This window comes from Phycodurus eques, chromosome 4, assembly GCF_024500275.1.
Source record: "Phycodurus eques isolate BA_2022a chromosome 4, UOR_Pequ_1.1, whole genome shotgun sequence".
NCBI classification, from domain to species: domain Eukaryota; kingdom Metazoa; phylum Chordata; class Actinopteri; order Syngnathiformes; family Syngnathidae; genus Phycodurus; species Phycodurus eques.
The window spans coordinates 6,119,670-6,136,152 of NC_084528.1; the positions used below are offsets into that span (position 1 = coordinate 6,119,670).

Sequence of the window (16,483 nt, forward strand, 5' to 3'; positions counted from 1 at the left end):
ACCTGACTCTGATGCTGCTGTCAAGAAACCCCCCGAACTATGTATGCTTCAATGGCAAGCCACAATGAGAATTAAGATTCTATAATACGACACAAAAGGTTGTATTCGTCTCGTAACGATCACGTTTAAATAGGCAGGTGAGTAAAGCATTGAAAATATTAGTCAACCTGTACTAACCAAGAGCTGTACTAACAGTGGCTACTCACTGCTGAATGTGCTTTACCTCATCCATCTTTTATTCGTCTTTTGGGTTTTTAGTTAACTATCCACATGTACGAACATTGTGAGGGAGTTGTTTGAGTTAAACCAAAAATATTGTTTTGACATTTTTTTGCAAACGTGATACCGCACTTAAGTCTAAATGTAGTTTTCCTTTCACTTTTCTAGCTGCCAGCATAATGACTGAGTTTTGGTTGATCTCTGCTCCTGGAGAAAAGACCTGCCAGCAAACATGGGATAAAATGATGACGGCCACCACACGCAACAACAACCTCTCGAGCAACCACAAGTTCAGCATCCCCGACTTGAAGGTTCGTGTGGATTTATCGGCTTCACTGGTCATAATCTTTTTTTTTTTTTTTTTTTTTTAATTGCTCGACAGCTTTTTGATCTTTGATCGATTTACAATGTTAAGATATGTGGACTCCAGCAGTTACACTAACTGGCCACATCATTAGGTACAAACTGTAAATGACAAGTTGTATCATATATTCTGCAATATAGCTAAGCACAATTACTGCTGAAACTGTCACAGATTAGTTTAAACTGAGCATTGGCGTCTCTGTTGTTGCAGAATTATTGATACAGCGCTTGTGTTGGATTTCAGTACTGTACATAAAATGTGCAGTCAGTGAATGTTATAAAAATACTGTTATTTTTGGTGGGATAAGATCACAATGCCTTAATGTTACCTTGAGGTTTACCTTTTTCTCTCCCTTTAATAATAACAAAACAAAATACACTCACCTAATGAATCCACTGTCAAGAGTAAGCCGCCTCTGTGTAGGGGAAGCAGCCTTTAAACAGATCTTTTGTTTGCATGTTGAAGTGTTGATTTGGTGAAGTTTTCATCCAGAGCAGCTCAGCTCGTCTGGTTTGGGTCGTGTCTGTGTTTAAGGTGAAGTAACCCCATTGACCTTGGTGCCACACGGTGCTGCAATGTGCTCCTGGAACTTTTAGTAATGCATGAGTGGCCCAGGACAACGAGGCGCCATCCTAAATACACAGGGCTCCCTGGTAGTCAGTGTAGGCTGACTGGATCCTAGAAGCCGCTGTTTAAACACAGCCTGCCTAACCTTCACCTCAAAATATAGCATATCTCATTTTAATTTATGATACATGTTTTGTTCTTTGCATGTGTGTCCGTAAATAGGTGGGGACGCTAGATGTCTTAGTTGGGCTGTCTGACGAATTAGCCAAATTAGATTCCTTTGTTGAAAGGTAAGTTATATTTGCAGTTATGGTTTAGATTCTCTGTCTGTCGATGCATATCTATACATGTTATTAATGTTACACCCCAGTCAACAGAAAAACCCTTATTGTACTCAAACATTCCCAACTCCCTGATAGTACTGGTTTAATCCCTTCTCTTCTGTTGTAACAATGAGGAATTTCGCATGGTGCTGATGCAAGCAAGACCTGCTGTCTAAACCTGGCAATTTGCAGTTTGGTGGCACACCAGCCGCTCTTTCATTAGTCATATTTATAGCCAGTGACCTATGTTCTGCCAGCATGTTTGAATGTCCTTTATAGTCCTTTGGACATTTTGACATCAAAATCTCACCCGCAGCGTCTACCGTCTGCCGGTTTCCTCTGTGGATACTGCTCAGAATGTGTAAGGCCAACCTAACATCTTGGTTTGACTTTGGCCTCTGTTTAATCCAGTTCCTCATTGAAGTTCCTCATTAGTGTCTGGAAAATGAATACTTAACTGCTTTTACAATTGTCACATCAACAAGAATTGAACATTAAACCTAAAAGTGACTATTGATGTGATTAGAATTTTTTTTCTGCCTTCTCTTGGCTTCCCCAAACTATGGTGGAAAATCTTGACCCGTGTGTGGCTGCCATGGCATAAGATACAGATAAAACCCTCTCACGTTCGTATGTATGTTTGTGTAAGATTTTGAAGATGACGCAATGGTCTTGTTTGCAGAATGAATTAAGGGTGAATATTTACACTGGCGTGCAGCACATCTGCCTCACAGTTCTGAGGACCAGGTTTTAAATCCAGCCTCGCCTGTGTGGAGTTTGCATGTTATACCCGTGACTCTGTGAGTTTTTTCCGGGTACTCCGGTTTTCTCCCACATCCCAAAAACATGCACGGTAGGTTAATTGAAGACTCTAAATTTTCCATAGGTGTGAGTGTGAATGGTTGTTTGTCTATATGTGCCCTGCGATTGGCTGGCGACAAGTTCAGGGTGTACCCCGCCTCTCGCCCAGAGTTAGCTGACACTCGCGACCCTAGTGAGGATCAGCGGTGTGAAAAATGTATGGATTTACACTGGGAATGTTGTTTGTTCATGCCGTTTGTGCTGGGACAACATGTTTCGATGACTCTCAACTGTTCACAGTGTAGTGAAGAAGGTGGCCCAGTACATGGCTGATGTGTTGGAAGACAGTCGAGACAAAGTGCAGGAGAACCTGCTGGCCAATGGAGGTATAGCAATTGTTATAATTCAGTTTTAGTACCAAAAATAAATGTGTTCGTCACTTGCTTGGTTATTCTCCATAATACTAAATGAATAACCAATAACAATGAGGTAACACATCTCTCATATTAAGGCTGTACATTGCACCTTAATTTATTGCAATTGTTACCTGACAAGTGTTTTTCTTTCTTTTAAAATGTTTTTTTTTAACAGTTGATCTCATCACCTACATCACGCGGTTTCAATGGGACATGGCCAAGTACCCTATCAAGCAGTCACTTAAAAACATCTCTGAAATAATCTCAAAGGTAGGCTGAGTCTTTCAGTTAACTGTGACGTAAATAGGAATACAGTTTTAAAAAAAAACATTCCTTAATTTCGCAGCCTTATATTTTGTAGAACTTTAGTTACCTTAGTCAGGTAATGGTGGGAAAACCTACAACAGTGTGCTGCTTTGAGGTTAAGTGTTCTAAAATTGGCTGTGTGTTTTTTTTTCTTCCTGATTCTTCTTTTACAGCAAGTCACCCAGATTGACAACGACTTGAAGACCCGAGCATCGTCTTATAACAACCTGAAAGGAAACCTACAGAACCTTGAAAGGAAAAATGTGTAGGTGAATTTTCTAAAAAATACAATTCATAATGCTCGGATATTTACAGTGTAATTGGAAATTTGCTAACGAGCTTGGAAAACATTAAAGTAAGGGGGTAAATACACTCACTATCTTGGAGATGAAGTATGTTCTCCTGGTCGCCGCAGTACCCCCAGTGTTAGCGAAGATGACAATACTAGATGAACGATTACTCAATATAATATAATCCACAATATTGAATACAATACACAATTTTTGGGGGGGTAATTTTTCCAATAATTATTGATACCTTGAACCATTATACTTGGCCAAAAAGGAAGTTGAGCAAAAATGCCCAAACAAACCTGATGGAGTACGCTGTAGCTTACTCTTGCCAATTTAATGTCCCATTCCATGACACGTTATTTTACAGGGACAAGGGTGAATCTAGATCGAGTCCTTTGGGTGGGCTGAGCTTATGACCTAATTTTGGAAAGTACCCTTCTGAAATGTAATCAAACTTTTTAGACCTTGAAAAAGACCATTTGGTGGATGACGCAAAATAGGGCTGCATTGCCACTAAAAGATAATAAGAATTATTATTAATATTATGATATTTATTTATTCAACACATTGCTTTTCTGACAATAAACCAGAATTTGTAAAGAACTTTTGTAACAGTATGAATACAATGAGTATTTCATCGCAGAGGAAAGAAATATTAAAAACATTTTGGCTAGTCTCTAGCTCTATTAAAAAAAAAAAATGTTTTTATTTTGATTAGAGTAATAGACAACACTGTTTGAAATGTAGTATATACAGTATAACTACACAAAAAACAAAGACAAACACATCATGCAGTAATGTATTTTTGTATGTATTCACCTGCACCTGACTGACTTCTAAAGAAAATAGCGCATGTCTGTTGAAAAACAGGCAAACAGTGTTTCATAAGGTGTCCTGTCGTAAACTAGCATTTAACTGGATTTAGCACATGTAGTTATGCAATGAAAGTGACCTGATACTGCCAGCATTTTTTTTAAACTGGAAATAAAACACCCATGCTGCAAAAACTTAAAAATCTTTAAAAAATAAGACTCATCACCTTGCTTTTAGACAATTTTAACTTGTTTCAAGCTAATGTTTACTTGAAAAAAAGTAGACAAAAAGTTTGCCAGGGGATAATTATTGTTTTTTTTATATACTCCACTAGCAATTTATATATATATATATATATATATATATATATATATATATATATATATATAAATTGCTATATATATATATTTTTTTTTTTTTATCTGATGCGCCTAATTTTAATTAATTTTGATTAGAAAAAAAAATATATATATATAGAGAGAGAGAGAGAGCGAGAGAGAGAGAGAGAGAGAGAGAGAGAGAGATTTTGAGTTTTTGCGTTTTTGCTGGGCATGTCAAAACACCACGTATGAACATGTCCTATTTTGGCCAAAGATACTTCACGGAGACATTTCATATCGTATCAGATACACTGGGAAATAACTCTTTGCTATTCAGTATGCAGTACGCACCATTACAAGCCCCTGCCAACTCAGTGCCGACACATAACATATAGCAATTCATGAGGAGGCATGAAAGCATCATTGTGGTCAACTGTTATTTCATAGATTGTGTCAGGGTTGCAAAGCAAGCATAACCTGGTCATTAGCAATCACACAACTGGAAATGTGTCTAGCGGTTCGGACCATAAATACGAAGACTATAGCCAGAGCACTGTAAAAGCCCGGGTAACCGACGTGCCTACGTGGCGGCCATGTTGAGAAGGTCGATGTTCCCTTCAAAGGCAATGCATGGACATTGAAATTAAGTCATAACTTGCTCATTTCTCTACCAATTTTCACGAGGGTTACTTTTTCTGTCATTGCCAAAGCGTATGCTATCACCATAGAACATTCAAAACAACAACAACAACAAAAAACCCAAAGAAATGAAAATACGTTTTTTTGGGCTAAGGCAAGTTTTGGGTGGACTTGAGCCCACCCAAAATACTTACCACTGAAAAGGAAGCATCCGTGTTGTGTAATTTTCTGCATGACCAATGCTTAGTCATAGGTCAAGCTTCAAGAATCAATGACTTTGTGTGACTATGTCAGTTTGGTAAAAGTCAGCACAGCTTTGCAAAGCTTTGTCGACACTGACCTCCCTCACATGTTTTTGTAATATTGGTGTCTGCCGTTAGAGGGAGCCTGCTGACGAGGAGCCTGGCTGACATTGTCAAGAAGGAAGACTTTGTTCTTGACTCTGAGTACCTTATCACCTTGCTGGCTGTTGTTCCAAAGTGAGTACCGTATTTATCTTCAATCAGGCACGGGACTTATAAAATATGACAAAAGATGGCCTTTCTGTCACACTTTCAGAACATCTTATGCTGACTGGCAGAAAACATATGAAACACTTGCTGAGATGGTGGTGCCTCGATCCTCAAAGTAAGCAGTGGCATATTGTGTTATGAGGAACATTTTGCACAGTCTAAATTATTTCAATTCCTGTGGTGTTTTTGAGTTTTAGTTTATGACTTCACATTAATTAGATACACATGTACTTGGATTGTTGTCTTTATAGCATGATAACACGAATGTTTTCTGCCAGTCTTTTGTTTGAGGACAGTGACAGTGGATTGTTCAGCGTGACTCTGTTTCGGAAAGCTATTGATGACTTCAAACACAAAGCCAGAGAGAACAAGTAAGGCGTTCAACTGTGTTGAGAGGACTGTCACAGTAAGCAGTCATGAGTCGTTTACATGGAGGACAAAGTCAATGAAAGTTGTCAGTGAATAATTTGATCAAAATCGTGTATTTTTTCTTTTAAATCAAAAGCACTTTCGCGCAGCTTGAATTTCACTCAGTTCATGACAAATGTAAATCCAGGACACTGAAGCAACCTTAACATTCTGTTTGCAGGTTCTCGGTGAGAGACTTTCAGTACAATGAAGAGGAGATGAAGGCAGATAAAGAGGAGATGACGCGACTATCTACAGATAAAAAGAAGCAATTTGTAAGTGGGACACAGCATTATCTGCGGTATTGACCACATATCTTACATATTCAATAAGAAATACCCTTTATTTATTGATTGATTTATTTTTTTACCTTAACTGTACCCGTATGGCGCAGGGACCACTCGTTCGATGGCTGAAAGTAAACTTCAGTGAAGCCTTTATCGCTTGGATCCACATCAAAGCACTGAGGGTCTTTGTAGAATCTGTTCTAAGGTACTATGTCAGACAAAGCTGGACTACACCGTCTTGACAGCGCTTGGATTACATTCAGTTATTTCAACACTTTCCAAACAACTGTTGTACTGTGGTGGTAAAGCTGTTGGAAATGTGGTGTCCCTTCAGATATGGGCTCCCAGTGAACTTCCAGGCCATGTTGCTTCAGCCAAACAAGAAAACTACAAAAAAGCTGAGGGAGGTGCTTAATGACCTATACAAACACCTGGACAGCAGCGCAGCAGCAATCATTGATGTGAGTGCTTTGGATATGCATTTTATAGTTTTTACTGCTCATTTCAGTTTCACTGTATCAAGAAAAGCAAGCACGAAGATGAGCTACTGATGTGAGGTTATGAGCATCTTCTGTGAGCCAGTGATTCAGGGTTGTTTGGATAGTCTAGATTTCTAATCACCCACAGCCAACCTCTGTTAACAACTTTGAATATTAAGAGCATTATAAAAAAACAACTGAAAATTACATTAATTGCTTAAGTGTGCATTTTACCGCCTCTGGTTTCTCAAAATGCCATTTTGGTGAAATTGTCTTGAGGCTTGGATTTCTGGGTGTTTGCGTGTATTGACGACGTGATGCAGCCTTCAGTTGTCTTGCCACAACTCTTGCTTCTCGTGCGCTGAAAGACTTTGTATTAAAGCCAAACATCGTGTTAGCTTTTTAATATCACTTACTCATCATATTTATGTTTAGGATGCAGTTGCATATAGACTTTGTAGAAAAGACAAACTTCGTGTCAGCTTTTGAATTAATATCAATTGTCATTTATTTGTGTTGAGGATATAGTTGCATATATTTACATTGTTCGCCATGCACATCACTGTATTCCTCCCCCCCCCAGTCGGCAATGGATATTCCAGGTTTGAATCTGAGCCAGCAAGAATATTATCCTTACGTCTATTACAAGATTGACTGCAACCTTCTGGAGTTCAAAGTGTAAGATTTGCCCTACTCTGTCTTCATGGTGATGATTAACTGTTTTTTCTTTTTTCATGGAACAAACCTTCCCACTTGCTTGCGTCATACCTCACTGCAACACTTGAATGTCAATGGTGCATGCTCATTCCTTGTGGGTCAAATACACACACACAAGCTTCTTTCACTTTTACAAAGACTTTTAAAGACTTGTTTGCATTTGTTTTGAAGTTACACCTTGTGAAAATCATGGTGGACAGTCATATAGTTGCATTTCTTTTCCACTTGTACTCGTCAATATTGATATCTGCGTCTTCTGTACTAATGCTTAGTGAATTGTGTTTACATAAATTGTGTGTGTGATTGTGTGTAAAAAAAAAACAAAAAAAAAACACATTGTCATGTATATAAAGCTATCAAAAGAGAAGTATATCTGGACATTCTGAGCGTTACTGATGAAATTTATTGATGACCACCCCCTAAACAATTTTGTGAATTTACAAATGAACATACAGTACAATAAAAAACAAAAACACATCTGTTAGGCTTGTGTGGACAGTTTGTACAACAGACTATTTCAATACAAATGTTTCAAACAAACAAGTTAACCACACATCCACTGTGCTGCCCTCGTACATACTTGCCACGTAACCCAGCAATTAGAAATACACCATGCCTTTATTGACATTTTATACATTTTCCCCAAACATATTTTCCAGTGGAGTTGGAGCAAATGTAAAGTCCTAGCTAGCTGCCGTCGTATCCCAAAAGCATATAATATTTTGTAAAAGCATGTACTCTATACATTGCAGTTGTACACAACCAGCTGTATGACTAAGGCTACTGAGTTAATTACTAATAATATTTGTTTACGGGTAGTTATACTCCAAAAATATTTGAACAGTGAAATGGGCCTTTTTATTTGCTGTGCTGTAGGCTGAAAACATTTGCCTTTAATATCAGAAAATGGTATTGGAAAAGGTTTACGTGAATAATAGTTAATATTTAGTTGCAAATCCTTTGCTTGCAATAAATGCGTTAAGTAAACCGCTTGACAAGTTTTGCAGTTTGGTGGCAAACATTTGGAATGCTTCTTAGGGCTTTAACCACAGACTCTTTCAGTTGTTGTTTGTTTAGGGAGGTTACGTTCCTCATTTGGCTATTTAAGCAGGTAAAATGCATGCTCTATAGCATATATGTTAAACTCCGGTTCATAAAATGACTTTGAGCCTCGTGTCTCCACTTTTCTGCAAATACTTCTGCAAACAACAGATTGCGATACCTTCACCCCTTACTGCTGATGTCAGCTGCTGTTTTCCTTGATCGACTGAATCAACATCTGTTGTTCTTTCTTTCAGGCCAATGTTTGTGCAATGGCTTGATTGATTTTTCCATTTTTTGTCACCTTAATAATTGCTTTCGTTTCAGTGTTAATAATTGCTTTCGTTTCACTGTAACAAGGTTCATAAGATTTTCTTAACCTTCTACAAAGAACCTTATATAGTATTAATATACTATATAGGGTTCTTTGTATACATCAGAAAAGAGGTTTCATTTACCTGACGTTTCGGCCAGGTCCTGCTGCCTTCAGCGGGTCCCATGATGTTACTGCGATGTGTCTTCAACTGTTTTTTGCAAGTTAGAGGGCACCAAAAACAAGGGAATGAACAAGAATACAAACAATATAACAATCAAATGGGTACGTAATTGATCACTGAAAAAGTTAACGTGGACAAAATGAAATGTCCTCATACAAGGACTAAACTATACAATCACACCCAATGAAATACCATTTGAGGATTTCATTTCAGCCACAGAACTCGCACCCAATAACATACAGGAATAGGGGAAAAAGCAGAATCACTTAACAAGGTGGTGGGCATGCGCAAGACAGCAAAAAGTAAAACTAGGAAGGCAAGACGTTACAGTAACTGTAACCCTCCTTAATTTTTGTGACCAGTGATGAACGTGCAGAGGGAGATTACGCTTTGTGCACGTGAGGTGAGTGGCTTCATTGTGATGACATTCCCAGTGCATATTTTGTTCGTTTATTCTTGTTGGTTTAATGAGCAGCTAGGACCGACAAGTGTGTACAGTAAACACTTTGTTTATTGCGGGGTTTATGATCCAGACACCGCCCACAAGAAGTGAAATCCACAAAGTAGCGACTAATTATTCATGACATTATTATATAAATGTATACGTTTCACATATTCAATCCAATGCCAATAATGTAATTATTTATTGATGTGCAGGTATTTTATTTGTCCACTTGAGGACCCCATCCACACTACACATGCACATGCCTTTCTGCTCTACTTGAATGACTAGAACAGCCATGGAACATGGTGTGAAGAGGCGAGTTCCTGCCTTAAGCATTGGCACTGCTGCTCGTGGTCAGCTAACAGCAGTATGCGTACCAAGAATTAATTGCGGTGATGTTTTTAACTTAATTGGGGCAGTTGTGGCTCAGTTGGTAGAGCAGGTCGTTCACTGACTGAAGAGTCGGTGGTTCAAATACGGGCTGCAACTGTCTTTTCAGTGTCATTGGGCAAGACATTGAACCCTAAATTGCCTCCATGTCAGCACTGTAAATAACAAACTGTTCTCAATTGCCTTACCTGCTTAAACAAAGAAAAGGCAATTAACAACACTTCTGTAGTTGAAGAAAATAAAGCTAAACCTTGCTCTTTACATGCATTCGTTCTTCTCGACATTGTTTTGAGTATGTCCGTTAGTTATATGTCAGGCTAAGTTTGCTAGTTGTGAATTTATTTCTTAAAACTTTGGCTCGTGTTATAAACAGGGACTTTTTTGATGATGTTCTATATATCCTCAAGCAATTTTGCCAGCTGTATCAGTTGAGACTACCCAGTAAGTTGTCTTTTTCTGTTAAGAAAAGGAGTCCAATTGACCTTATGTGAGACATTGCTGCCACATTAAAATATAGTAATATATCATATAATAATAAAGTTAACTATCGAAGATATTTAGGTGGGTAACTGCACTACACTGACCAATTAAAAAAAATCCACGATGCACTGAATAATAAGTGAACCGCAATATAGCGAGGGATTACTGTACTGCTTTTCCTGGTATGTTATCATCTTGTCGCAAGAACGTGCATTCCTAGTTTAATAGTCGTTCTCAGATTTAAAAAAAAAAAAGCAGATTTCAACAATACGGAGACCCAGATATCACGTGAAATAAAAACGACGACATTGTGCACAAAAACTACTACTATGTGCGCACAAAATAGTTAGCGTGCGCATATACTAGTTGTTTTCTTCCAACGGAATACTTACAGCATTTGTACGAAGTAGCCGTGGCTATGTATGAGACAGTTGGTTCAGTAAATCAAACGCACCTTCTTTAGAAGATGAAGGTAGAGGCGACAGTGTGATCAAATTTTCTTTTAGGCTGGGGGTGAGCTACAAAGACATCCCGAAAAGTTTGGCATTGCAGGCAATCGTTATTACCGAGAGACATTCAAATAGACTATTGAGAGCCAGGTTGCGGAGGTACGACTTGGACGCCTGCAATCCGGGACAATCTAAAATGCTTAATGTCACAAAACTGTCACCAAAATGTATCTGGACATCTCTACTTATGCGCTCTTCCACCTCTGAAACTATCAGTACGATCGGCCCAATAATTTGGACTTGATGGACATTAAGCATTTTCCTCAACATGAACTTTTTCCCGTATAGTGAGTGCCTATGGAGAGGAAAACGGTTAACGTCCATGAAATCCATAATATTGGGCCAGTCGTACTATTTTCAGAGGTTGAAGTGGACATTAGGAGACATGTTCATATACAGTGCCACCAGAAAGTTTTCACACCCCTTCTTTTTCCCCCACATTTTACTGTATTTTCTTTGAATAAATTGACCTAAAATATCCCATAACGACAAAGTAGAAACATATTTTCAGACATTTGTGTACATTTATAAAAGACAAATTCAAACAATAGCTACATAACTATTCACACCCTTTGCTATGACACTCAAACTTAAGCTCAGGTGCATCTGATTTCCACGAATCATCCTTGAGCTGCTTCTCCAACTTGAATGGAGTCCACCTGTGGTAAATTCAGTTGATTGAACATCATTTGGAATGGCACACACCCGTCTACAGAAGGCCTCATAGTTGGCAGTGCATATCGGCGCAAACCAAGCAATGAAGTCTCAGGAATTGTCTGCAGACCTCCGAGAACAGATTGTGTCAAGGCACAAATCCGGGGAAGGATACAAAAGCACTGTGGTCTCGATTATGCGGAAACGGAAGAGGTTTGGGACAACCAGGAGTCTTCCTAGATCTGGCCGTCCGACCAAGCTGAGTAACCGGGGAAGAAGAACAAGAACCCTATGGTCACTAAGGCGGAGCTCCAGTGTTCCCTTGCGGAGATAGGATAGCATTTTTGTTTGGTGGTGTTCCATGACATTTTTCAAATGTTAAAATTGGCTCAGTAAAAGGTTGGGCAACAATGCTCTAGTGTTAGTTTGAACGTTCGACTGTTTTTGATGATGACTTTTGAGAAAATGAATGGTGGTGGTGGGAGGGGGACGTGACGAGGGAATTTCAGTAAGACACACGCACAATTCCACGCAGTAAGCAAAGTGAGCAGGTTTCAGCCGCACATCGTCTTGTGCCTGTCTGCATCAGAGCCTTGAGCGGGCAAATCGAGAAAAAGCTCCTCCGTGGGTCCAGACTGCTGCTGCTGCTGCTGCTGCTGCTGGTGGTGATCCACAAGGAGGAGGTGGGCGAGCATCAATGCCTCCCCCATTTTAGCTCTCGCCACCGGGCCTCCTCCATCCAGCGCTGAGATAATGAAAGGATGGCTGAGCATGGAGGCGGACTGCACGGAGGACTGACTGATGCTGCGAGCCGGCTCGATGAGCATCAGCACCACGGCACGATGACTTCCACGGAGGACGCGCGGTCGGACGATCTGTCTTTGGAGGAGATCCTGGGTCTCTACAGCCAGCCCATCAACGAAGAGCAGGCTTGGGCCGTGTGTTACCAGTGCTGCGTGACGCTGGTGAAGGGACAGCGGCGAAGGAGATGCTCCTCGGCGGCGGCCGAGGCGAGGATATCAGGACCGGGAGATGTTCGTATTGCAAAGGACGGATCTGTGAGATTGCACAAACCGAGCTGTGAAGGTAAACATTTTCACGTCGAGTGGGAGTGCAGCTCTGCTCAATATCTATCTTGGCCATACTGGGCATATTACAGGCTAATAAACAAGAATACGAGAGCATTGTCCACTGTGTGAGCAAATCGCACCCATTTTGTGCGCAAATGGTAATTTAGCCATACAATCAACTGTCATACCAAGTCAACAAGACCAATGACAAACAAAGGCGCACTCTCTCCCACCGTCCCGTGGTGGTCTTATTTTTTATTTATTTTTTTTGGCAATGTTATTTTTAATCCTCGGTGAATTTTCCTTTGCGCTAATATCACATGTTAAGGATCACGGGGATTTGTCCTCCTCTTATCTTGCTCTGCCACGTCACGTCAGCTCATAATGCTCATTGCTCAATGGGCTTTACCTGGGAATGCATGCGATTAGGCCGCATGTCTGGGTACTGATCGCGTTCAGGCCCAGGTGTTTCCATGGAGCACAGGTTGCACAGCCTCACTCTCGTGAGAGTCAGATCATGAGCAGTCACAATGAAGCCCCCGTGCAGTAGTACAAATAATGTCATGGCACATGGCCAAATGAATGACTGTATGTACTTTCTGGCATCTAGTGGAAGAACATTTAATTGTTCTGCCTGTCACTATATGTCGCCGGCATAGATAGATAAACAAAGATACATCATTTGTAGTAAATGAATCATATTTATCCCAACGACGTGAAATTGGATCGTTTCCCGTGCCGCATACCTTGATGATCACTTACAGCGGACTGGTTGGGAATCACTGTTCAGGGGACATTTGCAGATCTGTTTATAAAGGGCGATCATGTTAAGCATTTGTTGTTCAACTGCATCTTGTCAACACCATGCACTTCTATACTGTATATAGACACGTCCCACAGTCATGTCGAACTGCAACATGTTAATGGTATGGTAGAATTCCTTAAGCGCCCATACTGCATGTAATGAGGCTGTAGATAACTCACTGACTGCCTTTTTATGTGTCTGACTATATGAAGGCCCAGGGTCTGCCCTATTCTGCTGCTGCTAAACACACACAAACCTATGTCACATGCAGTTCGAAAGGATGCACATCAACTAGCCAAAACCTTAGGATCACTCCAATGCGCAATCTCCCAAAAAAAGAAGCTTTTTACACCGATAATAATGCTCACATTTACATCACAGAGCTGCATTCATTTTCAAATATGACCTTTAGTTGCACTAAACGGAACATCACCTCCTACATACGCTTGAATAAAGAACGTCTGGCAGTCATCGAAAAAGTGAACCACAAATGGATTATGATATATTGTTCGGCTCTTCCTCCATGTGAATATCAAAAGAACAATTCAGCCAAAAGGTGAATAAAGCATGACTATTAAATATCACAAGATGATGTCAGAGCTGCTGTGACGCTGATGCCTTTGCAGCCGGTGACAGAAAGGCCATTTGTTGTTGTCTATTAGCGAGCTAATTTTACGCGGAACAGCTTTGGTAATGCTGCCGGGAAAGTTATTCAGGTTTTTCCTTCATTTGGAAAAGATCACATTCATAAAGAGTCCTTTTAGAACAGGCGTTAGTGTGTCATCACAAAACCACATCCTATTCAAACTACTCAAAGAGCTTGAGGTAAAATAAAGGGATAAAAACATGGCACGGCAAACTATAAAAGTCAGAGACAAATATAACATGTATTTTAATGTGTGTTTTAAAGATGGATATATGCAGTATATCGTCTGTTTCATCTTCCCGGTGAATTAAATTCGGCAAAAATAATATGTAAAAGCAACAATGACCAGTTCAGTAACCCAACTTTTTTTTGTTGACATGATCTTTATTACATTGCCTTTGCTGTGTCATTACAGGACAAATGGTCCCAAATCTCCTATTTGCTACATTTGAAAACATACACACATAGTTGTGATGTTATAAAAAGTTCATAAATGCTGGGTCACACACAATTGTTTGCTCCATTGGTAATGTTTTTACCTGCATTAGTTTCTTTGTTCTCATTTTCACTAATGCAGTTAGAGTAAGAACCATATGATAAAATACTGTGTTATAGGTTAGATTAAGTTATATTTGGGGTTCCATGGGCGGCACGGTGGCCAACCGGTTAGAGCGTCTTGCTCACGGTTCAAGCCCCGGCTGTGTGGCGTTTGCATGTTCTCCCCGTGCCTGCGTGGGTTTTCTCCGGGCACTCCGGTTTGCTCCCACATCCCAAAAACATGCGTGGCAGGTTAGTTGAAGACTCTAAATTGCCCGTAGGTGTGAATGTGAGCGCGAATGGCTGTTTGTTTCGACGTGCCCTGCGATTGGCTGGCAACCGGTTCAGGGTGTACACCGCCTCCTGCCCGATGATAGCTGGGATAGGCTCCAGCGCTCCTGCGACCCTTGTGAGGAGAAGGGGCTCAGACAATGGATGCATGGATGGGTGGTCCATGTAAGATGTGTTATTGAGTAGTTTTCTGCCGCTTAACATGTAACACATTTTCTTTTTATCCTACAGGTAAATACAACCTGAGCACACAGACAGAGGTGAGTAACTCACTTGTATTTGAATTCTTGCAAATTAGGATATTTTACTGTTGTTTGAATTATTCTTTATTTTCTGGTCATGTTACAGGTTTTACCCCATTTAAATGCTCAACCTTGATCAAAATGCTAGCCGAAACGTGACACAAAATATTGATTTCAGTTTCAAACTACTCCTTTATTGCCATACCGGCATTTGCAAAATATCAACTACACAAGGTTCCTTGTTTCCTTTTGTTTTACTTGAGAGTCAGTTATTTTTCTCAAGCGCCATTCAAATCAATTTGACTTCTTCTCCGTGCAAAAGGGCAAGCGGTGTGGTTTTAATTTCCATTTGTTGGTATTTTTGTGAGTATAATTACACTAAAAATGTCCACTTTCCATATATTTGTGGGAGGTGTGGCACACAATTTTCATGTAAATGCAGACACATTTACAGACTTATTTTCTCAATTTTGAGTTGAAGTTGAAGCATTCTCCCCATCCCAGAATGCAAAAGGGGGATAGTCCCGCCTGTGTATGTATTCACATTTCTTTTTCTTGTCAGTCTGTTGATTGTAGAAACTTCTGCTGACCACGATTACCTTTTGCATGATACTGAGTTCTTTCCAGTTTGCTGTATTTGCAGAACTCTTGTCCAAAATAGTACAAATAATGAGGTTGTTCTGACAAGAAGACATTGACCCAGACCTGCAAATTTTACCAACATTAATTGTATACTGGTAAAACAATGAACTATGTCAGTCTGAGCATGTTCACCAAATGAGAAGAGTAAGACAGATTGTTTTTGTTTCTTTAATTTTTACTTTGTTTTTTGTTTCATTTTGGAAGAGCGCTCTTGGTTTGGACCTTTCACCAAATGAAACAATTGGGGTAATTAGTGCCTCTGCCAAGGAGATTATTTAACGGTAGAACAGCGTGCTTTTCTAGGGTTTATATTTATAATTTAAACGGGTCAAGTTATGGAAAATTTGCTGTTTGTATTCAGAAAGTTGGGTCTCTGGTGTACCTGCCCACTCAAACTGTGAAATTAAACAACCAACCAAGTTAATCTTTTGATATCTCCCTGTTTCTGAAAATGTGTCTGTGAGGGAGCCGTACTGCACTTTCCCCACATACAGTACGTAACAGTGGGGCTGATTAACATAACCACGTCCGGTTTTCTCAGCCAATGACATGGTAGCTAGACAAGTTCCGGAGCGAAACAAGTACTTTAAAGCAATTGCCAAAGCCAAAAGGAAAGCAGAACTACAGTGTTGGCACAGTGTTATAATAATAATAATAATAATGGGCGGCACGGTGGCTGACTGGTTACCACATCTAGTTGGAGTTTGCATGTTCTCCCTGTGCCCGCGTGGCTTTTCTCCGGGCGCTCCGGTTTCCTCCCACACCCCCAA

General features: G+C 40.0%; 2 protein-coding genes across 6 annotated transcripts in view; both read left to right on the forward strand.

Annotated features, from left to right (window-relative positions):
• LOC133401154 (V-type proton ATPase subunit C 1-A-like) lies at positions 1-7,831 on the forward strand. The gene is made up of 13 exons (XM_061673738.1): positions 1-137; positions 388-530; positions 1,373-1,440; positions 2,575-2,660; positions 2,866-2,960; positions 3,170-3,261; positions 5,442-5,540; positions 5,620-5,688; positions 5,852-5,944; positions 6,163-6,256; positions 6,376-6,473; positions 6,603-6,729; positions 7,331-7,831. Exons 2-13 carry the CDS (start codon positions 399-401, stop codon positions 7,427-7,429), a joined length of 1,152 nt encoding a protein of 383 aa, XP_061529722.1. The 5' UTR covers positions 1-137; positions 388-398; the 3' UTR covers positions 7,430-7,831.
• Positions 7,832-11,677: 3,846 nt separating this feature from the next.
• The window catches only part of spire1b (spire-type actin nucleation factor 1b), a 34,959-nt gene continuing 30,153 nt past the window's right edge, over positions 11,678-16,483 (forward strand). For 2 of the 5 annotated variants that reach the window (XM_061673744.1, XM_061673740.1), the window contains exons 1-2: positions 11,679-12,566; positions 15,061-15,089. In XM_061673744.1, the coding sequence (XP_061529728.1) occupies positions 12,242-12,566; positions 15,061-15,089 (354 nt within the window). In that variant the 5' untranslated portion in view covers positions 11,679-12,241. Of the gene's footprint in view, positions 12,567-15,060; positions 15,090-16,483 lie in introns of all 5 variants that reach the window. The other 3 variants (XM_061673741.1, XM_061673742.1, XM_061673743.1) reach the window with 2 other exon arrangements.

Excerpts from the sequence above, each read along its gene's own strand:
- LOC133401154 (XM_061673738.1), top strand. The coding sequence starts at position 399 with ATGACTGAGTTTTGGTTGATCTCTGCTCCTGGAGAAAAGACCTGCCAG. Across the intron at positions 5,689-5,851 it reads GTGGTGCCTCGATCCTCAAA|TCTTTTGTTTGAGGACAGTG; the intron begins GTAAGCAGTGGC and ends GTTTTCTGCCAG. Across the intron at positions 6,257-6,375 it reads CAGATAAAAAGAAGCAATTT|GGACCACTCGTTCGATGGCT; the intron begins GTAAGTGGGACA and ends CGTATGGCGCAG.